The 24,174-nt window shown below is 36.5% G+C and overlaps 1 protein-coding gene, 1 long non-coding RNA gene and 1 pseudogene across 2 annotated transcripts; all 3 read left to right on the forward strand.

Moving 5' to 3' along the window:
- Positions 1-2,196: 2,196 nt before the first annotated feature.
- Positions 2,197-5,706, forward strand: LOC149029538 (L-lactate dehydrogenase B-like). Its single transcript, XM_089141937.1, has 2 exons — positions 2,197-3,023; positions 3,119-5,706. Exons 1-2 carry the CDS (start codon positions 2,424-2,426, stop codon positions 3,560-3,562), a joined length of 1,044 nt encoding a protein of 347 aa, XP_088998063.1. The 5' UTR covers positions 2,197-2,423; the 3' UTR covers positions 3,563-5,706.
- Positions 5,707-5,733: 27 nt separating this feature from the next.
- LOC149029539 (uncharacterized) lies at positions 5,734-12,283 on the forward strand. Its single transcript, XR_016171179.1, has 3 exons — positions 5,734-10,292; positions 11,337-11,434; positions 11,517-12,283. It is a non-coding gene; the product is annotated as an uncharacterized LOC149029539 (long non-coding RNA).
- Positions 12,284-18,952: 6,669 nt separating this feature from the next.
- On the forward strand, positions 18,953-19,633 carry LOC149029540 (14 kDa proline-rich protein DC2.15 pseudogene; annotated as a pseudogene).
- Positions 19,634-24,174: the final 4,541 nt, after the last annotated feature.

Below are 24,174 nucleotides of genomic sequence, written 5' to 3' on the forward strand. Positions count from 1 at the left end.
ATGAGAAAACAAAAATTCAAACGGTGACAATCTAGTGTATTCTTCTAATCAAATATTGTTCTTCCTGAGAGGTTGAGAACCCAAACCATTATTTTTTTAAGAAGATGAAGGTTTAACAATGAAGAATAACCACACTACCACAGAGAATAAGATAATATACCCAGAAAAACCAGCGGTTTGAAGAATAGTTCTATTCCAGTTAGCTTAGGAATCAAAAATTACAATACCAAATAGAAATTGAGAAATCTCAAAGTCCACAATCCCCCCCCCCCCCCTTCAAGGTAGAGGAATTTTAGTGATTAACACATAAAACTACAAGTGATGAACGAGTGGGTTTATACCTCAATGGTAAATTTTCTTTTCCTTTCCATGTTGAGAGCCTTCTAATAATCAGAGACCCACGTTGAGAGGAAACAATATCCACGAAGGACACTCCACAACATTTCAAAAGTTCTAAATGAAAAAAGTTACAAAGAGATTAACTTCCTCAACGGACAGTAATCCATAGCTATAAATTCTAGCTGATATCTTAAAACCCTCCGAAGAAACCAACACAAAGCAAATGTAAACCACACAACATATAGTTCTTACTGAAACCCTTTACAGAGTGATTGCAGAAGAGGAAAACCCAAAAGCTGTAAAATGAATTTCAATTGGTTGAGACAAGAACACCATTCCCATCTAAACAAATTTGTATATGCTTGAAACCATGCTTCCTTCTTGGCTTTGAAGCAAGATCACTACTCTTTGCCAATATATATTTAGTTAGACCAAAAGAAAGTGTTCAGTCTGCAAATTTTATCACTTGCTTCCACCTCTATCATAAAACCATTAAATTCTTATTATTGAATTAACCGATGTGAGGAGCGCCATTGATACGAAGAAATATATCAACCAAAGAAGAAGATCCCACGCCATCGAAGCCAGTCAACAGACTCAAGACACAATTTGGGATCAACTGCATTTACACACTGGCGAAGTGGAAAAATCCAAGTAGATGTATCCATAGGGTTTTTGACTAAGTTGCTCCAACACCTATCAAATTAACAGAAACGAAATGAAACAAAACCGACTTAGAACGAAAGAACTATGATCTTAGCAAGTACACAAATGAAAAGTGAGGGCATTAAAAAAACCTTAAAGGCTTTGGTGTGACGATATCCACTTTTTCCAATAGAGATGTTGAGCACAAGCTTCTGCAAGTTGATCTCTCCCATAGGGTTGGAGAGCTTCTTCTCTGAGGCCATAGTTTACCGTAATAGAGTTCGCACAGCAGCAATCCTTCTCTTGCATTAGAGGATTAGACGATTTCAGCGTCTGCTCTTTAGCGTTTGGTAGAAGCAGTGTATAATGGTATATGTACTTCGTTATTGCCTCCAATTGTAGATTTCAATCAATTAATCAAATTTAGTTTCACTATAGTATTGGAATTCAAAAACATTTCTTCTTCCAATGTCCTTGGGAATTGTTTTACCAATTTTTTTATTAATTTTATTAGTTATTAGATTATTAGATAATTAATGATTTATTGGAATTCAAATAACGTTTGTTCCTCCAATGTCTTTGGGTGTTGGTTTATCCATTACTTTATTGATTTTATTAGTTATTAGATAATTAATAATTTCAAAAAAAAAATGAGATGGGAAGAAATTAATAATTAAAATTAATTCAATAATAAGAATTTACAATTTTGGACTTTATTTATTATTGATTCAAAAGTCTAATTGATTAAATACAAAAGGGCATTTTTAGAAAATGAAATGTAACTGTGTCCCTTGAACTCATACTTTTATAGTAGTAATATGATATATACATGGTATTTGGATTATTGACTTACATATACATGGTATTTGGATTTCATCCATGTCTTTAAAAATCCACTCCATTGGGATCCCAAAGAATGATGACCACCATATAAGGTATGGGTTCAATGAACTGCGATGCTTCACCACTGAAAAGTCAGAATCATCTAAATGCGGCTACATTATCAAAAATATCTTACAATTATTTGATTCAAGTGATCAATTTTCTAAACCTACGCATTCAATTTCACAAAAATTTCTTACAATTATTTGGTAAACTCAAATTCATTTCTCATGGAATCTGAACGATTCCACCCGAACAACGATTTACAAAACCCTGAAACGTCAGTCCTTCTGGAAAAAAGGAAAAAAAAGACTCTGACGCACGTCACGCGCCCAACTTCCAAGCTTGACTTTGACTGCTTTTGCATCGTTATTCCCTATTCTTCCTGCAAAAACCAGTATACCAGAGAACAGAGGCGCCCCTAGTTTTGTTGAGTCAAAAATTAACATAAAAATTCACCACCAAATTTGCAGGAGATTGTCCCCAACCACCGATCCTGTTCTTAGTGTTGCAGAGCCGATCGCCCATAGAGAGCTCAGGAGACGAAGGTGATTACAATGCATAGAACCCCATCAGATTCGTATCTGGGCAAAGAAGTAGCCCCAGTCTTCTTCAAATCAATACAGCAAACGGAGCCACCATCCACCACCAAACGCCACACTAAGATCACCGTAATCGGTACCGGCAATGTCGGCATGGCCATTGCCCAAACTATAATCACCCAGGATCTCTGCGACGAACTTGCTCTTGTTGATGTCAACCCCGACAAGCTCCGTGGAGAGATGCTCGATCTCCAGCACGCAGCCGCCTTCCTTCCCCGTACCAAGATCGTAGCTTCTGTTGATTACACCGTCACCGCTGGGTCTGATCTCTGTATAGTCACAGCCGGTGCTCGTCAGATCGTTGGAGAATCTAGACTCAACCTGCTACAGCGTAATGTCAATCTCTTCTCCAAAATCATACCACACCTCGCCAAGCACTCCCCCGATACGATATTGATGATCGTGTCCAACCCAGTTGATGTCTTGACTTATGTTGCCTGGAAGCTTTCTGGGTTTCCCTCAAATCGAGTGATTGGATCAGGAACAAATCTTGATTCCTCCAGGTTTCGCTCTCTGATCTCTGATCATCTCGACGTTAACGCCCAAGACGTTCAGGTAAGAATTGGAACTAATTCAACTCAAATCTTCTGCTATTGCTGTGATGGAAACCAATAATCAATTCTTCTTGAATGTTTGAATGACTATTTTAGGCATATATCGTTGGAGAACATGGTGACAGTTCGGTTGCTCTGTGGTCGAGCATAAGCGTTGGTGGGGTTCCTATATTGAGCTTCTTGGAGAAACAACAGATAGTTTACGAGAAGGAAACCCTAGCAAACATTCACAGAGAAGTCATAAATGGTGCATATGAGGTGATTCGTCTCAAGGGCTATACTTCATGGGCGATTGGTTACTCTGTTGCTAGTCTTGCTCGGACAATACTTAGGGATCAAAGAAGGGTTCACCCTGTTTCAGTCCTTGCAAAGGGCTTTTATGGGATAGATGAAGGTGAGGTGTTCTTGAGCTTGCCTACCCAGCTTGGCAGGGGTGGTGTTATGGGTGTGATTAATGTGCATTTGACGGACGAAGAAGAAGACCAGCTCCGTCAGTCTGCTAAGACCATTTTGGAGTACCAAAGCCAACTTGGGATCTAACACGGCAAGCTTATCTTTTTTATATTCAATTTGTATGTTCGATTTCTGGTTTCTCTGTTTTTGCTTTCATGGTTGGTTTTTGGTAAAAACCAGCTGTTAGCTCTTACTTTTGGCCTTTCCACTGAGTGTTGCTACCTTGTGTAAAATTCGAGTAATAGTGAAATGGTTGATCTTTATCAAATATAGATTGTCAATTTGTCACTGCCATTACCAGTTATTTTTACCTATACACTTGTTAATTGTTCTTAGTTTTTAGGAGTAGGTAAAGATGCAAAACCCGAGGTAAGGTGGGATATGTTGTGCTTAAGCTTGATATGTCTAAACCGTATGATAGAACTCAATGATAGAACTCAATGGGGGTATCATCATCAAACTATTATAGTTATTAGGTTTTGACCCACATTGGTGTCATTTGATACACTCTATTATTTCTTTTGCCTTTTTTTTTTTTTCCATCAAAGTTAATGGGTCCCCATATATGTGGTTTTCTCCAGTACACGGAGATTAAGGCAGGTTCATCCTCATGGACATATAAATAAATAAAATGATACATAACAGTGAGAAAATTACAGGGTATCGCTGGGAGATTTGTTTGAACAAAATCGATTTTCTTCAGTAACCAGAATTTGCATGGTTCCTCCATTAACAATTAGGGCAAATTACATATAGACCTCTTGTGTTTGCGAGTTATTGGTTTGCAAGTAGGGTCTGTTGTTTGCTTTGTAAGAACAGATTTACACAACACAGTACATATCTCTTCTCTCACACACACAGAGTGAAGTTGAAGAGCACAACAAATTCACATTTTATGGTTAGTACTCCCAAACATATTCTCATGTTGGTTTAGTTTGATTCAATGTTGACAGCTTTGGCTTAATCTTCCTTTTCATTAAAAGCTAAATTAGATTAATATGAAAATCTTTCATCTCATATTGAAGAACTGTTACAACCCTAGATTAGCTATTGCCCTCCATTTGTTTTTGTAGATATCTTAATTGTTTTTGTGAAAATCTTTTCTTCTGATGGTGTTACAAGATCCAAGGTAATACTAGGTCCCCATTGGATTCTCAAACTTACGCACTTCAGAAATCAATTCAATGAAGGTAAGCATATTGTTAGGACCCTAAGGATGAGGCCATGTGGAATGAGGGTTAGTTAGGGTTACCATAGGGATGAGGCCATGTGGAATGAGAGTTAGTTAGGGTTAACCTAGGGATGAGGCCATGTGGAATGAGGGTTAGTTAGGGTTAGTTGAGGTAATAAATAGAGGTAGAAGAGAGGGAGAGCGGAAGAGGGCATGGAATGTTTTATGAGAGTTCTTGGGCAGCCGTAGGCTGAGGGACACCATTGTGAGGTGTGGGGGTGACTGGCACCATAGAAACCAGAATCTTGTTAATTCTTGCAATTCTTGTATTGATTTTGGGAAGTATTAGTTGGGTTTTATCAATTGGCATCAAAGCTGTAACGATCCTGGGAGGTGAAATGGCTTTGTCATTGTTTTCTGGTGATGGAAAGGCGCATGAGTGGTTAATAGAAGTCGAGCAATTTTGCCGGCAACACCAAATTGAGTGTGAATATTGGCTCGGAATTGCTCTCGAGCATTTGGATGGAGAAGTGTTAGAGTGGGTTTACCGGAGAAATTGGCCGGTGTTTGATTGGAAGGGTTTCAGAGAAGCCTTGCAAATTGATTTCGTTACGAGCCAAGCGGCGGACGTGAACTCAATGTTGGACAGCAACTAGGAAGAACTTAGGGATGCTAATGGAGTGGTGGAACTAGGAGACCAAGCAAAACCGATGGAAAAAACGCCGAGTGACATTGTCGGAAGCGATCAGTCGATTACTACGGTGGTTCCATGCTAGATTGGGAGAAGAGAGAAGAAGTGTGAGAGTTTCAAGTATCGATGCGTGCCGGATTAAAGATGCAACAACGAGAAATCTGGCTGCCATATCCAAAGCCTACAAGAAGAAAGAGATTCGAGGGAGACTAGAGGCAATTGGAGGAAAACTTCGAACGACGGCTGAAGTTTCTGTTCGCAGGAAAGGAAGAAGAAGACGATGGAGAGTTAGGGTTTTTCAAATTGGTTCGGTTCATCTCAAATTGGTTCGTGGGTTTGGTTCATTCATTAAGAGCTATAACTTTGGCCCAACTCGGTTCACCCAATTCACACACTTAGGGCCCAAACGAACTAAGTTTAAAGATTGGACCGCTTGGTTCCCAAAGAAACCTTCTTGGGCCCAACCTATTTCTTTAAACCCCAGCCCATTTTATTCCATTAGCCCAATATCCAACCTAACATTCCTTCATCCACACTTTTAAGTGTTTAGACCTAGCCCATTCAAAAGAATTAATTTAGGCCCATTACGGTTTCATGACCCAAAACACAACCCCATCCATCAAACCATTACCCAGCCCATTTCTTTTAACCCATGGTTTTAAGTATTTTGAACCCACCCGTTTTAACCATCACTCATGGGCTTGGCTCATTTCATTAATCCAAAACCCACATTTTCTCATTATTATTTTGGGCCCATATTACTCAAACAAACCAAGCCCCCAACCCAAGTCCAATCCAACTCAAAACAAATACCAAAGGAGCGGTCCAACCGAACCATAATATTGGGAGCCATCATCTTCAACCTCGCGAAATTGCGACGGACAGCAGGTGCCGTCAATGGAGTTGCAGCATTGCAATGGGGATTAATTTCGTTGCTGGCGAAAAAGAATTTCCAAACCAAGTGTTTCGCTCCAAGTCTGATTTTGGGCAGTGGGTGTGTTATTCAGCCTGGGAGGACAATATTGAATTACTACGGTTATATGGCACCATCATACGGCTAAACTTCAACAATTCCATCACCTTGGGGACAAGGTGATTTTCGAGGGGTCGGTAGTGTTAGGACCCTAGGGATGAGGCCATGTGAAATGCGGGTTAGTTAGGGTTAGTTGAGGTAATAAATAGAGGTAGAAGAGAGGGAGAGGGCATGGAATGTTTTATGAGAGTTCTTGGGCAGCCGTAGGCTGAGGGACACCTCTGTGAGGTGTGGGGGTGACTGGCACCATAGAAACCAGAATCTTGTTAATTCTTGTATTGATTTTGGGAAGTATTAGTAGGGTTTTATCACATATCCATGCTCAAATGCTCATAAGTTGGGTGTTCCCCTGATAAATTTCTGCAAACCAAATTACTGATTTTTGAATGCAAAAAATGGAGAACTGGAACTGCCCAGTTATTGTTTGATAAAATTCCTGACCCAAGTTTAATCTCCTGGAATGCCATAACCTTGGGTTATGTTAAAAATGTCTTGAAGATATGGGATTGGATTTTTGTTAAAGGTTGAGGTAATAGTGGTTTTGAAGCCAGGACGTAGAAGGAGGGAAATCTTTTGTTGGACAGATTTTCATCATGTGGCGCATTTGCAAGTATTGTCTCATCACTTCATTTTGAGTATTGAATGTTCAGTGATAGATGGCTTAGCATTTAGTTGGATTTGATTTCAGCAATGTTATTATTGTATTACGTACTTTTGATGAATTTTTCCATCATTCATTGCTGTCTTTAGAGTATTTTTCATAGTGTTTTGTAACAATCTATTGCAAGAATGCATTTTCAGAAAACAATTCAATGAAGGTAAACATATCTATGCTCAAATGCTCAAAGTGGGGGTTTCCCCTGACCAGTTTCTGCAAACCAAATGCAAAAAATGATTTGGAAACTGCCCATTTATTGTTTGATAAAATTCCTGACCTGGGATTGGATCTTTATTATAGGTTGAGATGTAGTGATTTGAAGCCAGGAAATTAAAGGTGGCTCATACACTTATTTAGAGCTCACCTTATTGTGAACATTGTCATTGGGGTGCTTTGCTAGGTACATCCGTACATGTTAGATTCATGGAGACAGCACAGAAATTAAAATTAATAGGGTCAAATCATGGAAAAGATTGTAGATACAAGAAGCATAGACATAGCTTCCACTTTGTCACCATTTTCTGGAGTATCTCTAGCCTTCACTTTCCTTGAGTAGGTTCTTCTTTAAGCCCTGTTTCTCAATCTCTTTGTCTTCACCAACCCTTTTTTTTTGGGTAAAATATTCTGATGCTTCATATTCAGTAGCTTGGAGAGACATGGGAGGTCAGGAACAGTACCTCTCTCAGCATCACCATCGTCTCCTTCACAAACTGATTGGAGTAACAAGCACTCATAGAATTGCATACAAAAGTGAACTAGAAAATTCATTCAGACTCTTTTCTCATAAAAATTTTTTTTCTCAAATGATCACCATATTGTTATTCTTTGCATATTAGTTATGGACTTAACATGAAGGGAATAGGCAAATTCTTCAGCTTCTCCACTTATGATTTTGGTAAGCTTTATGGGACTAGGCTGTGAGACATGTAGGTCATCAAGAAAACCATTGATTGTGTCAGGTAAACATAAATTATAAGAGGAAGGTTATGAATCTAGTATCTGTAAGGACTAGAGACGTCCAGATTCAGGGAAATCCAGTGACAAATTTGGGCTTAGTTTATTGGAAATAAGCAATTGGGGTGGCTTATATTTTGTATTGATTGGTCCAATGTACATTCACTGTCAAGGCTTATAATTTGCATTGGTTGGTCCAATGTATATTCACTGTAATAGACCTAAAATATTGGAGATGGGAACATGATTCAAATCTGATTTAACATTAAGTTTTTGGTTTTTTACTCTAAAAGAACCCTGTGGTTTGAAAGATCTCCTCTCTGAAGTGATTTCTGAAAGACATGACAAAACTCTGTTTCTAAATTATGTTTTCAAGGTCTGGTGTCTGCTTTGTTGTTACTATAATATTATTTTTATCATTTAATTTGAGACCGTTTGCACTGCCGCTTAAAATCTTTACAATTCATGTTATCAGTTACTGTTCTTGGATTGTGTTTCTAAAATCCTACCTATGACTTTAGATCTATCTATCAGATTTTGGGAAGTCATATTTCTTGGTACAATTGGCCTTCAGCCAGCATTTGGCTTAGGTCAGAACCTTTGGATCATCTAACCAGCTGTCCATCAACATCACCATGAATCTAATATACATGGAAGGAAACTGCCAATATTGCTGAGCCACTGTTCAATTCTTGAGGAGCCTAACCGTTGGATTTTGAAGAAGACAACTTGGAAGATTATCTTGAATGCTGTCCATCAACATCACCATGATTCTGATATACAAAAACAATACTTCCATCCATGCTCACCATATCTTTACTTGCAGAAAACCAAGAAATACCCAATAAGCCTAATAAGGAAATAATAGAACCTAAATAGGGAATAAGAATCAGCAATGATTTGAATCTATCTCAAATTCTTTCAGAGAGGGAAAAAAATTTAAATAGGGACATGGGGACCTCTTAGGCTTATTAAAACATCTATAAAAACCAGTACATGTAGAACAAACTTTTTTTTTTTTTTTGGGGTATGCTTTTCATATTTGTGGATATCTGAATTGTTATCTGATCCACATATAGTTTACATGCAGTTTGAGTGCTTCACCTACTTATACCCTTAACCGTTTTCTTGTACAGTTAATTTGAGTGCATGGACAGATGTGATTAGAATACCTAAATTTCACCCAAGAAACCAAAAAGAATAAAAATAATGCTTATCATCCAGTTTGTGTTGTGGATTCTCTTACTGAGGTTCTAACATCATAAAATGCCACCTTAGGCTCTTAGGTGTAAATCAAACATAACCAGAAATAGAACCTAGGAAATAAGAGTTTAGTCATTTTCCTGTAGTTCTGTGCAGTTAGGTGATAAATGATTGATTCCTGTTCAATTTTTGGTACCCTTGGTCTCCATAGTTACTAACGTTTTTGAACCTATAGTTGTATCAATTGGTTCTTGGTCTAATTCGCAGAAATTTGAAACCATGCTCTGGTATTTGTGATTTGAAATTTCTGTATTTCATGGCAAGTCTTTTCTACAATCCCCTGTTTTTCTCTTTTTTCTTTTTTTTCCTTTTTGTGATCAAGTTTGGCTGAAAGACATATCAATTTGTTTTTAATGCAAATTATACACTTGCTAACACCTACAACATAGCATGTACATACCATTACTGTTGTTGCTGTTATTGTTTTCCATAATGCTTTAACTGTTGCTGTTGTTCTCTACTAATATTTGAGTAAGATCATTGCATTTGAGTTGTGATTTATATGATTGGTATTAGAGTCTTAGATTAGTTGTCAATTTGTCTAGGAAGAGAGGAACAGGTCCGCTTATAAATCCCACTACATTGACTTTCATCCTCGTCCTCCAACTAGATCAGAATAGTGAAAGGAAAACCCAACATATAAGGAACTCGGCTTCATGGATTCTAATCATTAATTGCATTTCGTTGCCCATATCAAAGAGCTTACTAACAATGTAGGTGGTTTTGCTTTTCTATTTAGTGTTGAATCTGTTTGACTATTTGTAATTCATTGACCATGCATGCCAAAATTGTTAGGGATTATTGGATCTCTTTTTCTTTCTCTTTTCCTTTTTTTCCTGGTGGGATGAGTCATTATCTTAATAGATCAATCATTCTTCTCTTGTGGGGTTACATCTATTGGTGGAAATTTAGAATGATCCTTATCTAACTTTATAGATGTTGATGCTAATTCAGGGGAGAAGATATCACTAATAGAGGTGGATGCAATGCTTTTGTCACATCTAGAAGTGGCTTAGGTTACCTTGACTAAAAACTTAGGACAAAGAGGTAAGATAACTTTTGGCTAGAGCTACTTGATTTCCTTTAGAAATATAAGGCAACGTTATACATGTCTTCTCTTCTTCTCTTCTTGGATTATGCGTCTAGGTTTTATAATTTATGTGTTGGTTGGTGTATTATTGTTTGCTTTTATTGCTCTTTCTTTTTACTTGAAATCTCTCATTGTTTTGGATAATCGTCTATATGTATCTGCCTCCATTTAATCATTTCATTGTTGGCCTAATCTTTGTTTTATTATTTTGTTCATAGGCTGCTGCAATTAGGGGTATACAGGGATAATTGAAATCTGCTCCCAAATTTGCATCCACATCCATTTAGCGGTATTCCTAATCCGTCCGATTACTAATAGGATGCGGATATGGTATACCCCTTTCTTACCGATTATTATCCGTTCGATTAAATTATCCAATTAAGTTACTTATTTGGATTTATTTTTCTTATTTTTGTAATTTTTAACTTGAGATATGTGACTATTTTTCTAGATTTTCTACTAAAATAATTACCAAAGTTGCTAAATTCTTAAATTTCAAACTGGCCTCACAAATAAATTGGTAAAGATATCAACAAGTAGTAAAAAACTTGTATTCAATTTGTATTCATGCCCATTTAGAAGAATCTATTTAAGAAAATAATTATCCGATTATCATCGAATTCGACTGAATCCCCAAAAACTAATAGGATATTATCCGAATCCTTCCGAATATAATAGGATGCGGATATGATATTACCACTATCTGATCCGAATCCGATCCATTTACACCGGTAGCTACAATCTTTTTGGTTGTTTTGGAGAATCTAGGGAGACGGTATGCTCTTACCATTTCTATGCAGAAACTATTGTCATATTTAACTTTATTCTCTATTATTTTATTACCTCTTCTATTTTGGTATCTTTTCGTTTGATTGTTTGATCCTAAAATGTTAGCTTTTGTCTTGAGGAAATTCATATTATGAGGAAAATTTTCCAGTTTTATTAATCCCTTTTTGGTACTTTTATGTGTAACAATGTTTCCCTTATTCTGTTACTGCAAGATCTAACAAGCACCTTGCGAGAGGATGGTTTGAATGTGAATGGTGAATGATTTTCATAATAAAAATCCAGAGTTAATGAAGCTACACGGTTCCTGCAGGTATGCACTGATGCCTTCTTAGCGTTCTCTTTTGGAAGAACTGAAATTTTCCAATTTACTGAAATATTTTCACTTTCTTTAGGAAACTATGCTGTGGAACTATAAAATCACCCTTTGCCAAGGAGGGAAATCACAAAGGTGAAGCAACTGTGGCAGCTGTTCAATTGATTGCAGATCATGTAAACACTAGTAAGTGTATAGCAGTGGTACAAGTGATGTGCGAGCTGATGATCTCTCAGTTTTAATTTGCAAATACTAAACGTCAGTAGATTTTCTCTTTTCTTTTCTAGGTTTCTAAGCCTGTTTGTGGATGGATTCTTATGAATGTGAAGTTTGGATCTTTTCTTCTGATTTGAGCCTTCAGAATCCCATCTTGAAGGATGTTTCAAATCAATTACAAGCTTACCCTCCAACCGGTTCTGTTGAGGTCTCAATTAAGGGATACCCTATGGAAGCTTCAGAGTACTCTACTGTAACCCAAATTATGTTAATGCTTCTTTTAACAGATCAATTGAAAGAACCTATAGGGTCCAAATTGATGTTGTTCTTCATATCCACAGCTATTAATCAACAGATTCAACATGCTATAAAGACAAGTTCGTCACCAACCGCAGTTATTGGCCAACAGATTCAGTAACCTTAAGACACAATGCAGATCCACTGCAATCAATATGGGTAGCATGTTTACAGTAATCTTAGTGGGCTTTTAATCTATTTGGGTGGGGGTTGTTTGCACTGTGCTGTTAAGTTGGTTCTATTGATGGTACATGATTGAACTTCTAGACATTTGTTACAATGACATTTCCTAATTTGCAAGTGACCAGGTAAGTTCTTATGCATCACACAAACAGAAGACACACAAACAGAAGATAGCTTTATGTGATTCACCCAAGATGGGGTTTATGAACTCTGGTTAATCAATTGATTGGTGGTGCAGGTGATGGTTGCAGCAGCTGGAGTAGATGCATTGGTGTTGGTAGTGTAATAGGGTTGGAGGGGAATACTATTGGAGGCTACATATGCAGCGTTTTAACCAAGTTTTGTACTTGCATTGGGACTTTAATTCTAATTTCCTTATTCGTTTCTGTTCTTCTTGCCATGCTTGTCCTCCTCTGGATTTGTCTGTTTACTGCCTTGCTTAAAAGGCACCCACTACTCCCAAAACGGGGAGACATAAACATGAATTCTATGTACCATTATTAAACATTGTTTCCATCTGTTACGAATGAATTAATATGATGATATCTACTCATTGTTCTTATTTGTACATTGACAAGAAGCCTGAAACTAGAAAAGCATACCAAAGAACATCTTGAGTTTTTATTGATAAAGTGGTTTACCTCTCACTAAGAAATTGGAAATTTGAGTTTGAATCTACTACGCATTCTTGTATGAAATGGTTCACTAATTTACAACTATTCTGTTACATTGACTTATGACTTATCAGTTCGAGATGTTCATCTCAACAGTGTCAAAGTATGTTTTTGCCACACAGCATCCCTAACACACTTAGATTCCAAGTAATCCCACAAATTGAAGTTGTAGATTTAAGATCTAAAACCACTTCTCATGTTATGACCAACCACCATAGTAAGGGCTCATCTATATGTTAATTTGAAGAGGACCAAGGTTTCCATTACCTTTAAGATAAAAAATGTGGAAATTTTTTTGGTTAAAAAAAAAAAAAATTCCACATTTTTTATCTTAAATGAGTTTTTAGCAAAGAGACTTAGATATCTAGGTAACTGTGGTGGACACTCTAGGTATCAACAGAGACATTTCAAAACTGGCCGTGGACTTTATTTGTCAGTTCTGTTTGAAGTCAGCTTTCTTTAAATAAAGAAGGTGCATGTACTAACAAATAGACCAAAGATTGAAGCTCTCTGGAAATCATATTAATCTAATCGTGCTTAAGAACTACTCACTCTGGATACATTTTCTTTTTGAATTCTCAATAGGAAAAAGTATGAATAATCATTTTGCTTGGGAGCAGCGCTGCTTTGATCAATGGACTGTACAAATTCCAACCTAAGTCCAGAACCCACAGGTAAATGGTCCAAGATATAAGTGAATGAAGTATAAACGGTCTAGTTGTTCACCAAAAAAGAAAACTAAAAAAAAATAATAATAAATAAAGGCATAAAAACTAAACATGCTTTTTCTATCCAAAGTATTGTTGGAAGTTCGGCAATTGAATATGTAACATCATCGAAAAAGGGAAATGAAATATCTATTTTATTAGCATTATGAAATAAATTATTCATAATACCAATTTAAATAACTTAACTAGAAATCTAATGTTTTTTTTTTTTTTTAAATTTAATTTTGCAGCATAAAAACAAATTGGATTCTTGTTAGGATCGAGAGCATTCGTTCTACTTCAAATTCGATAGTAAAAACAAATACAACTTAAGACTAAAGGTTATTGTTGCAGATGTAATAAAGAATGAAGATAAATGAAACAAGTTGTTGATTTAGAAAAATATGAAGATTTAAAATGTAAAAAAAATCAAAGTAGGGAAATATTAGAAATGAGTAGTTTCTACTTGGTTTGCTTCCTTTCCTTGGATCTTCAAATAAAGATGAAGAAGTAGGATAGCCTAGCAGGAGTTGGATTCTCAGAAATGAGTAGTTTACTTGATCATATTTTTTTGGGGTACAAATGGGCTTTATTAAGCCGGGGGAGGGGATATTAATATGCCTCAGCTTTTTTCCCGCCCCACCTTTATTCTAGCAAACAAACGCAGCTTGATAGAATTTTATTGAGTCCATTTTTGTTTGGAGATGTGTGACATGTATCCTAACATCACATCAAAGAATTGAGGTGCATTTACAAGTCACATCAAAGGCTTGTGATTAAATTAAAAATATTATTTGATTGTGACTTATAAATGGACATCAACTCTCTAATATATTGTTTGTACACATATCATACATGCACAAGCAAATTGAAGAAATGGACTGGATGACCCACTTGGAGTGGCTTTTGAAGATTCTAATAACTATTCTGAAGATTTAAAGGTCATTAGCATGTTCACGTTGAGTTAGCACAATCCCTAGGCTATGTTTCAAGGGTAATTTTCATTTTTTTTTTTGACGACTACTATGTTTTTTTTTGGACATAGAATTTTTATTTATATTAGCTGTTACATTTAAAAAATATTTACGAAAAAAATGCAATATATTTCCCCACCATTTGCCAAGTTTATATGAGGTGGATATATACGACCTTCCTTTTTTGGTTGCCCCTTTATTAAAAAGGCTTGCCCTAACTAATCTAGTGTTCGATCTTAATTTGCTGTGGTGGGTTTCCCAAGGATTTTTGCATCCATAAGGTTTTGATACCGGTAACCTTGCTTAAGCGGCAATGCATTACCATTGGACCAACCCGTTGGTAGATTGCAGCTCCTTCTACTAAAAGAAAAGATTATTTGATCTTAATTTGTGTTGACTTTGCAAGATTTATTAGTCTTTATCAATTTTGAAGAGCCAAACATGGAGGTTTCTTTTTATTCAATGATAATCACTACCATGATGTGGTTCATATCCTCTACAATTCTCGCCTCCTACAATTTCCTGTAATTCCTTTCTAGGATTGTGACACGTGATACTTAATTTAATTATCTAAGGATCACAATTAATAAATTCCTCAATTGTGTCTAAGAATTTCCAATCTAATTTAATCTTATTCCTAGAAATTTATTAGATTCATTTCCTAGTTTGTTTAATCTTAATTTTGACCAGTGGATAATTAATTACCACGTGTTGTAATCCTAGATAGGAATTAAAGAAAATTGTAGGGGGTGAGAATTGTAGAGGATGTGAACCCCCAAGCGTGGTGATTACATTGAATAAAAAGAAACCTCTATGTTTGGCTCTTTCAAAATTGGCGGGAGTTGCAATCTCCTTGATTAATTCATTGGTTTAGGGAAGTTAACCCAATAATAGATTATCTTGCAAAGTCAACAGCAAATTAAGATCAATATATATCTTTTTCTTTTTAGTAGAAGGATCGGTATATATCCAGCTCATATAAACTTGGCAAATGGTGGGAAAATATATTGCGTTCTTTTTTTCGTAAGTATTTTTCAAATGTAACAGCTAATAAGTAAAAATTTTATGTAAAAAAAACGTAATAGTCATTACTAATGAAGTCCCAGTGGCTTTCAATAACTCTAAGCTGGACTCCAATAAATTTGCTTGATAACTTTAGAATGTCCTTCAAAGTCGGATGGAGTTGGAAAGCAAATGATCAATGCTAGTTCACCAATTTGAGAGCTTTAAGAATTGTGAGGTAATAATTGTTCAATAGGTAAGGTAGAAACTCTCAATTAGGGGTGGTTAGGCTCATAAAGAAGGCAATCAATTGCTTGGTTCAACCTCCAATGGATATAAAATTTCACTGTGAAATTTTAGTCCAAATGAAGCTCCGTCTCAATTTGTATCCGTTAAAATATAGTCGTCAGGCTTAAGTCAGGACCAGACGGTCGTTCATCTGGCTTGTCTTAGCCAGACGGATCTGGCACTCTGTGACTAGACGGATGTCCGTTTGGTTCAGACGGTCTGTAGCACAGAGTCTCAGTCAAGTTGGGACTTGGACTTTGGTTGTGTTTTTTTGTCTTTTTTGTCAAACCTAAGCCTCATACACTTTCCTAATATGCCATAGGTTAGTTTAGTGACATTTAATTATGCATATAAATTAAATGTGATTATATATGAGTGTATGTTAATGTGACCTAAGTCCCTAATTCATCTTGTCTTGAACTTGACTTAATCTTCGCATCTTTTTGTGCTTTGAACTTGATACTCATCTTGACTTTGATTCTTTGTCCAAGATTGCTTGATCTTAACTTGAACTTGAGCATTCAGTGAATTTGGTCCAATGAGTTGGAATCAGTTCACTTTAATAATGAGATGGACAATCACAACTTAATATAGACATTAGTAATTTGACTTTGTTTTCATCAAAACTATTGGAGGCTGATGTCGTAGTGCTGACATGACATTTCCCAACATATTCATTATTTATTATTTAATGGTTTGAGAATCACCTTTCATTCATTCATTTCACCAATTGCAGGCTAAAATTTCCTTGGGGATTGACAATTAGTAGACGTGTGAATATAGTAGAATGGTAAGATGAGATCCCAAAAAAGCTGATCTTGGTTCGAATAAAACACAATGAATAAGGTGAATAAGGTTTAGTGAAGGAATATCCAAAACTCAAGTACCTGAAGTGATCAAGAAGTCCAAAGCTGTGATCATGATTCATGACCATCAGAACTGACTAATCTCAATTTATTCACTCATACTACCGACATGAGAAGATTGCCAATTTGTTCAGTCATACTACCGACGTGAGAAGATTGCTGCATCAAAGATTTTACAACTTTCAATTAAGAAGAAGCCAAAAAATAATTATGGTTTTGTCATGGGTGGTGGCTATGGTTGTCTTACTCTCATGAGATTTTTCTTAAAGAGTTTCTATCCCCCAATTCACGGTGGCTATGGTTGTTATCCTCTCCATTAGCTTCTCAGGGGCATTGTAGCTCTGACCTTGGCTTCTGCCCAAGTTGATTAGAACATTTGACTTAAGCTTTCCTTCACCAATCAGTGCTAGGTCATGATATCGTTTTCTCTAAGCAGTGTCTTATAGCATTGGCCACAGACATGCATTCCCTTGCAACCATGGCGCCATGGCCACTTGTGTATATAGTTGTTTCTGAGTTGTGATGACATGCTAAAGCCAAGAGCCAATTCAAGACATATGGGAGCGGATGTAACACTGTCAACTCTGAAAACCGGACAAAGAAGGCAAGATTGACTAATTGATATACAACAAGAGCGACATGCATGTCTTGGATTGTAGAATGTAAACGTGATTGGCTGGGAAATGCTGCTATAGATTCGGTCAATTATTGCAGCTTCGCTCTGTCTTGTTATCTTTGTCGATCTCTCTAGCTCCTCTACAAAATCAATCAATGAATCGATTTGAAGGATGATATTCTTAATATCAATGAATGGATAGAGATAAGTGATAACCATAGACTTTGAGCACCAATCACAACACGTATAACGAATGATATCGGAGGAGAGTCTACAATAACAGCAGAAATTAGAAATTGGTTTAAATATTATTTCTTCCTTACATGTCTCCTTCATGAAATCTGGTCACTTGTTAGATGAAGCTCATACGAAATGCAATTGCCACCGTGCTGCGTACGGTAGAGAGATGAAAACGAGAGTTGAGATTTTCCAATACCCAAGTTGGACTCCATACAAAAAGGGTCCATTTACTTGACAATTGTCCTCTCGTATTTTCATTTTAAAAAGAAAGTGGGGAGGGGGGCGTATCAAATGCGGAGAAAAAATATAAATTAAATTCCTCAAATCATACTAGTTCAAGATTATGCATGTCATTACTCTCCACTTCTCTTACGATCATTTTAGGTTAAGCCCTACTTCCTTTGGCCTTTTCAATTGTAGTCGTATGACATTTCTTTATTTGGGTGTCCTTTACCTCCATCAACATGACTATACTAACTTAAAAGAACTACTTAATCTGGAGTTCATCATTGAACAAGACGACTCATATGTCCACTATAATACATTCATTTGTATTTTATTGGATTTCTCATTTTTTTTTCTTTTTTCTATCATATAATCATTTTGGTTTCACATGGTTCATTGATACAGCAATATTTATTAATTACCCAATGTTGTTCTACCCTTTCATCCATAGTTTTCTTTCATATCTTCTTGAGCAAAATTATGGTCAAAATTGCACTAATCAATCATTATGAAAGTAAAAGAGATATAATTATGCATTAAAAGTAAAGGTAAAAACAATGGATCATCTTTCATACCTCCAGCCATTGACATGCCTAGGTTTTCTACAAAAACCTATAAAACAGACGACAAAGGGATTCTTTTGAACCTTAGCAGAACCACAGAAATGGTATATTTGAACTTCATATATATGCACGGTTCAGAAGACCCTTTTTGTAATGGACTCTTAATGCTTTTTTCATAAAAATGTTAACCCCGAGAATATGGGCAATTATTAGAAACATGGGAATGGTTGGATATTTATTCCTTAAATCCAAAGTAAAATTTTAAATATTAGAAATCATGATCACTAAGTAATATACAATATCCTCAAAAAAACCCTAAATTTGGTGTATCATGGTTATTATGATGACTAAAGGGACTGTAATTAGTTACAAGAACATAAATATTGACCTATGGTTGATCGATTCCAGGTCGATCGAATCGTAACCGAACCTTCGTACAAAGCAAAAAGCCAAAGATCGATCAAATTGGTATACAGAGAAGAGAAAGCTTTAGGAAACCTTTTATCTCTTTGCCAGCAGAAAATCTGATATCTCTTTAGGGCCCTACGCGTCCTCAACTTGTGGTGCCCATGCATAATAAGGACATGTGGTGTCGGTTGATCCATTCCAAATCTCCATCTATAAAAACCCATTAGAACCCATGAACATTTACCATCGATCTCAAGTCACAAAGGCTCAATTGTGCATTTCACCGTTTCTGAAGTGTAGAACTACCACTTGAGATCATGGCATCTAAGATGGCTGCATCAAGTGCCCTTCTCCTTATGCTCAACATCCTTTTCTTCACTTTGGTTTCTTCTACCTATTGCCCACCACCACCACCAAAAAAGTGTTCCAGTTGCACACCATCAACACCAACGACACCTAAGTCACCACCAAAGTCACCAACTCCTGTTACTCCATCACCACCAAAGTCACCAACTCCTGTTACTCCATCACCACAAGCTTCTTCCAGTTGCTCTGTTGACACCCTAAAGTTAGGTGTTTGTGCAAATGTGCTGCAAACCTTGCTCGGCGTAAGTATTGGAACCCAACCCACTAGCTCTTGCTGCAGTCTCATCGAGAATCTGGTTGATCTTGAGGCCGCTGTTTGCCTTTGCACTGCCATCAGGGCCAACATCTTGGGCATCAACCTCAACATCCCTGTCTCCTTGAGCTTGCTATTGAACTATTGTGGAAAGAATGTCCCTTCCGGCTACCAGTGCTCTTAGGCGTGTCTGTGTACTTCACCTTATTATACCTGTGCTCTCTACTAGCTTTCTCTTCCTTCTTTATTTGTTCAGCCATTATATATGTTCCCGTCTTTCTGTTTTAGGATTGTGGTTTGAGGAATTATTGTTCCTCCCTATTTTAGTGTTTCTCTGGAGCTTCGTTAGTCCCATTGTAATGATGATAAGTATGCTGTGCTGCAACAAGTAACAGCTTATGCGAATAAAGGGATTCTCTTAGAATAAAGGGAATCACCTAGAATAAAAGCAGCTTTTAGTATCTTAATCGATTTGTCTGGCTTCTTATTAATGATTCACATGCATTCACACGAAAAAAAAAACATATATTTGCCACATTCTTTGTAGGTTTCTGGCTGTGGCCTTTGTCACAGGAGAGTGCTTTAATCTTTGGGTTGCAAGTTGAGATCCTGCAGGACTGTACTCCTTAACATCCTTCTACCACATATTTTATCCTTCAATAACATATTTTGAAGGGGATCACGTGGCTCCACCTTGTCAGTACTCGTAAACAGACTCCCCTCTTAAATGTATGATAGATGGATGTGAAGAAACACAATCTTTTAACTATCGGAGTAGAGAATCCGGACTCATTGTGAGCACCCACGATTTAATTGATTAATTACCTCCTACTAGATTTTCTCTTATTATTATTTGGGACAATTAGTGACCACCCCTTGCATTATGATGCAATTACATATTCAACCATATATTTCATGAAATTTTCTATTGCTCCCTCAGTTCAGAACTCAAATAGCTGTTGAGTGTTTGTGCACAAAGACCATTTTTACCCTTTAAATTCAAGTATCATTGGAAAAGGCTCATTTTACCCATCATTAAAATGAGATCAATATATGTAAAACTACCACTTTACCCTCATTCCTAGGTCATAGACGAAATATATGTTCTAATGCAACTTTAATTTGGGGAAAAAAATCTTAAAATCAGGAGAAGTATAATTTTTTACTTGTTATTTTATCAAGAATAGAAAATTAATTTTATTAAAGATTAAATCAAAACTAACCACAACTCAGGGTTATTTGAATATTTTAGAAAAATGAAAAAAATACCATGTCATCAGAGGCAGCAATAAAAACATAAGAACTAAAGATTTGCTTTCAAAAAAAAAAAAAAAAAAAAAAAAAGAAAGAAGCAAAGAATAAGATCATAGATCTAAATTCAAAATATTTTTACTATCCTTACAAAGTATGGAAAACAGGTGGAGAAGGTTAGCAACAATTTTTCTGAGTCATATTTATTTGTAAATTCTCATAATCAATCAAAAAAAAAAAAAAAAAAAAAAAAACGGTTTTCAAAATTATTCTTAAGGTGAATTTACACATTTTTTTTCCAAGAATTATTATGCTAGAAGGTCAAAATTTGTATTAAAAAGCAAAACAATAAAATTACACACAGCCATCATAGGGTATAAAAACACTTAAATATACAAGAGTCTAGCTTACAAACACCATGCCTATTATTCCATTATAAAATCTCTCTTTGGGTCTATCTTCAGCAACACTTAAATATTACTTGGCATAATATATATGAAATGAAAAGTTTTCCTCAACACCTCTAGGGTCTACACGCTACATATGCAATGTAATCAAAGGAAACATGTATGGATGCATCATTAAGGGCTTTTTGGGTATCAATTTTCCTTCTACTTTTGCCATAATTTTTTTTGTGCCTTTGGTCTCTATTATAAATATTTTTATTTAAATATCGAAAAAACTTCATAGTGCATAATAGACTTTAGTAAAGATTATTTAAAAATCAAAGGGGTTGGTCCAAGTGGTAAGCAGCTTGCTCCGCCTAAGCAAGGTTCCGGTATCGAAAAAAAATTATTTAAAAATTCAATTCAAATGGAGGGTACAATAAATTGTTGTTTTTTTTTTTAAAATAAAAAGTACAATCTTTGATACACAAAGTGATAGAAATAACCTGTCACTTGAGCAAAAGTGGGACTTATTGGACCAAGAAAAGCCTGCCAGTTTGCGGAGAGTTTGGACTATGATCTTGTATAAAGACATCAACAACATGTGGTGATGAAACACACGACCTTTCTGTCTGTTCAACTAATAATACAGTTGAATCAACATTGGTGGCAGATAACATATGTAACCATATGCCACGTTTGCCTAATGTAGTTTTAATGTGTGCAGGGGTTCTTAACAAACGGCTGAACGTCGTGGGATGGAGCATGGGGGTAGCAGTCGATGGACATATAATCTCCATCAATTTTGGCAAGATTAATTCTAACGATACACTTGAAGGAATACTCGTGGGACTGCTTAATGGAATCAAAGCTGTGCATGATTTTGGAATTCAAGTAAAATTGGTCTGGAGTAACTTGGGGATACTAGCACAACTCCTACCTAAACCAACCACAACATTTTGGCCCTTGTCTGTAATAGATAAGTTATTAAATCTAACTAACATAACATTTGCAATCAGGTTTGATGTATTCCCATCCCCTGAGCTCCAACAATGCTTCACCAAAATCGCATTTTTGGCTACAGATGTAGGCAATGAAGATATTAACCTACAATCCTATTTATGTAACTGCTTTTAAAGTAATATAACCTCATGGTGAATTCCACGTGATTGGTTTATAGTGTCTTGAATGTCTTTATAGAAGGATAAGATCAAAAATCTAGACCAATATATTTTGGTGCTTGTTTCGCCCAGTGCATGGTAAAGGGTTAAGGTTTACGAAGCATATAAAACTGGGTGGTATGCTAATTGATTTCACTTTAGTATATGAGCACTAAATTAGACCAGCTTAGTATTTAATAGATTAAAAGATTTAATTGATCCAATTTGCTCCATCAACTTCAAAGCTTTAAGCTCGCTAATCAAATACCCTTTTTTTGGGTAGAATAATCCAATAATAACATTAGGAAAAGTGGCGAAGCCTTAATTGTCAAATAACAGAAGGTGTATATCCCAACAAATTTTTTTGTTTCTTGAAGCTCATGCATTTATATCTTCTGGATGTCTAACCATTTGGCCAACTTCATGGTGGACTTGAAAGTCATTCTAACAGGGATAGCTTGGATGGTTGTGGTTCACGAAATTGTGGTTGCCTTTAGTGCTGCACATTAATTGCGCAATACTAAGTTGCATACGGCCGGGATCAATTAAGATGTTCAAGATTGAATCTCGACCACCCGTTTTTTTTTTTTTACACCAACTGAAAAATAAAAAGTGGTCATATCTCAACCATCAATTTAAATCCTGACCGTTGGTGGCAGCTCAGTGTTGCGCATTAATTGCGCAACATTGAAGCACGACCCGAAGAAATTTGCCCCCAAGTGAGAGGGCCCACTTGGCAATTGGAATGAGTCTATTGGAATTTTTTTGGGGGGGGGGGGAAATCTACTTTTTTTTGGGGGGAATCTACTTTGATTGAACCCGGTTATATGGCCCAATCATACTACGCCCAATCATTTGGATAATTTTGAACATGTTTGACAAATTCATAAACAGATTTGACTAGTTAAATGTTGAACCATACAAAAATCAATTGAAATTGTTCCCATTCACGATTCTGAATGAGCTTCAGAACAACTAATTGCCATGAACCCATTAACCAATGCAGCCTTATAGGCAGGGAAATTGCTTTAGTCCTGCACATTTAATGCGTAGGACTGCCAAGTTGAATTTCGGTTGAGATTTCGAACCGGCTGCCAAAATTGTTTTGCTTGATAGTCCTACGCATTAAATATGCAAGATTGAAACAATGTCCCAGAGGCAGCAACATCATTCTTCTTTATTTACCAAAAAAAAAAACATCTTTCTTCTTTTATGCTCTTTTATTTTTCTCTTTTTGGCAAACAACATTATTCCACTCCCATGTCGCAGCCCCTCAATAACCACGTTTAATTATCATTGAAGAACCAATTAAATAAAAGAATGAAAAAAAATGATATGAACCTAGCTCATGAGGAGGGTCCAACACTTGCCAATCCAGCTACAACCATGTCAGGACAAGGACATGAGATTACTCAGGGACAAGAACTGGAACCATATCATGGCACTAGAGCACGGAAGAGACCATCATGTTTTGCTGATTTCGTTTTGTAAAGGGAAGGGAACAAATATCTATTTATGAAAGTGAGACCTGTGATTGGGCATAGGTGATTCTAGTGTCAGAATATCCTAACGATTGTGTTGTGGGATTATATATGTTATGGTCAAAGATTATAGTTCCAGCCAAGGAACCGGATCAGAGTATTGGGCTAGCACCAAGGTCTAAAATTTGGGCCAAAGAGGATCCAAGAGGCATTGAATGGACTCAGCACATCTCTGTCCCCAGCTATCTGTCCCTAGCTGTCTTCAACCTAAGCATTGAAGGTCCCCATGAGGCATTAAATGATCTTGTTGACCAAGAAAGCTCTTCACATTGCCCAAGCTTGTCTTCGAGACTACATCCATCTTCTTGTCACCTCAGCTATGGGCATGTGTCACAATCAAGGACAAGTCTGAGGTTGACATCTCAACTTTCCAATATAGTCTCCAGCTGGTCACACAACTTAGCTTGTTGAGCAAGCCATTTCAAGAGGCCATCTCCACCTTCCATCTCCTCAAATCAACATCTACGGGCCATGAAGCATGATATCCTTTTAGGTATGATTCACTTATATAATCCCTCATC

This window comes from Hakea prostrata, chromosome 1, assembly GCF_041222555.1.
Source record: "Hakea prostrata isolate BN-2017 chromosome 1, UWA_Hpros_2, whole genome shotgun sequence".
In the NCBI taxonomy this organism is placed as follows: domain Eukaryota; kingdom Viridiplantae; phylum Streptophyta; class Magnoliopsida; order Proteales; family Proteaceae; genus Hakea; species Hakea prostrata.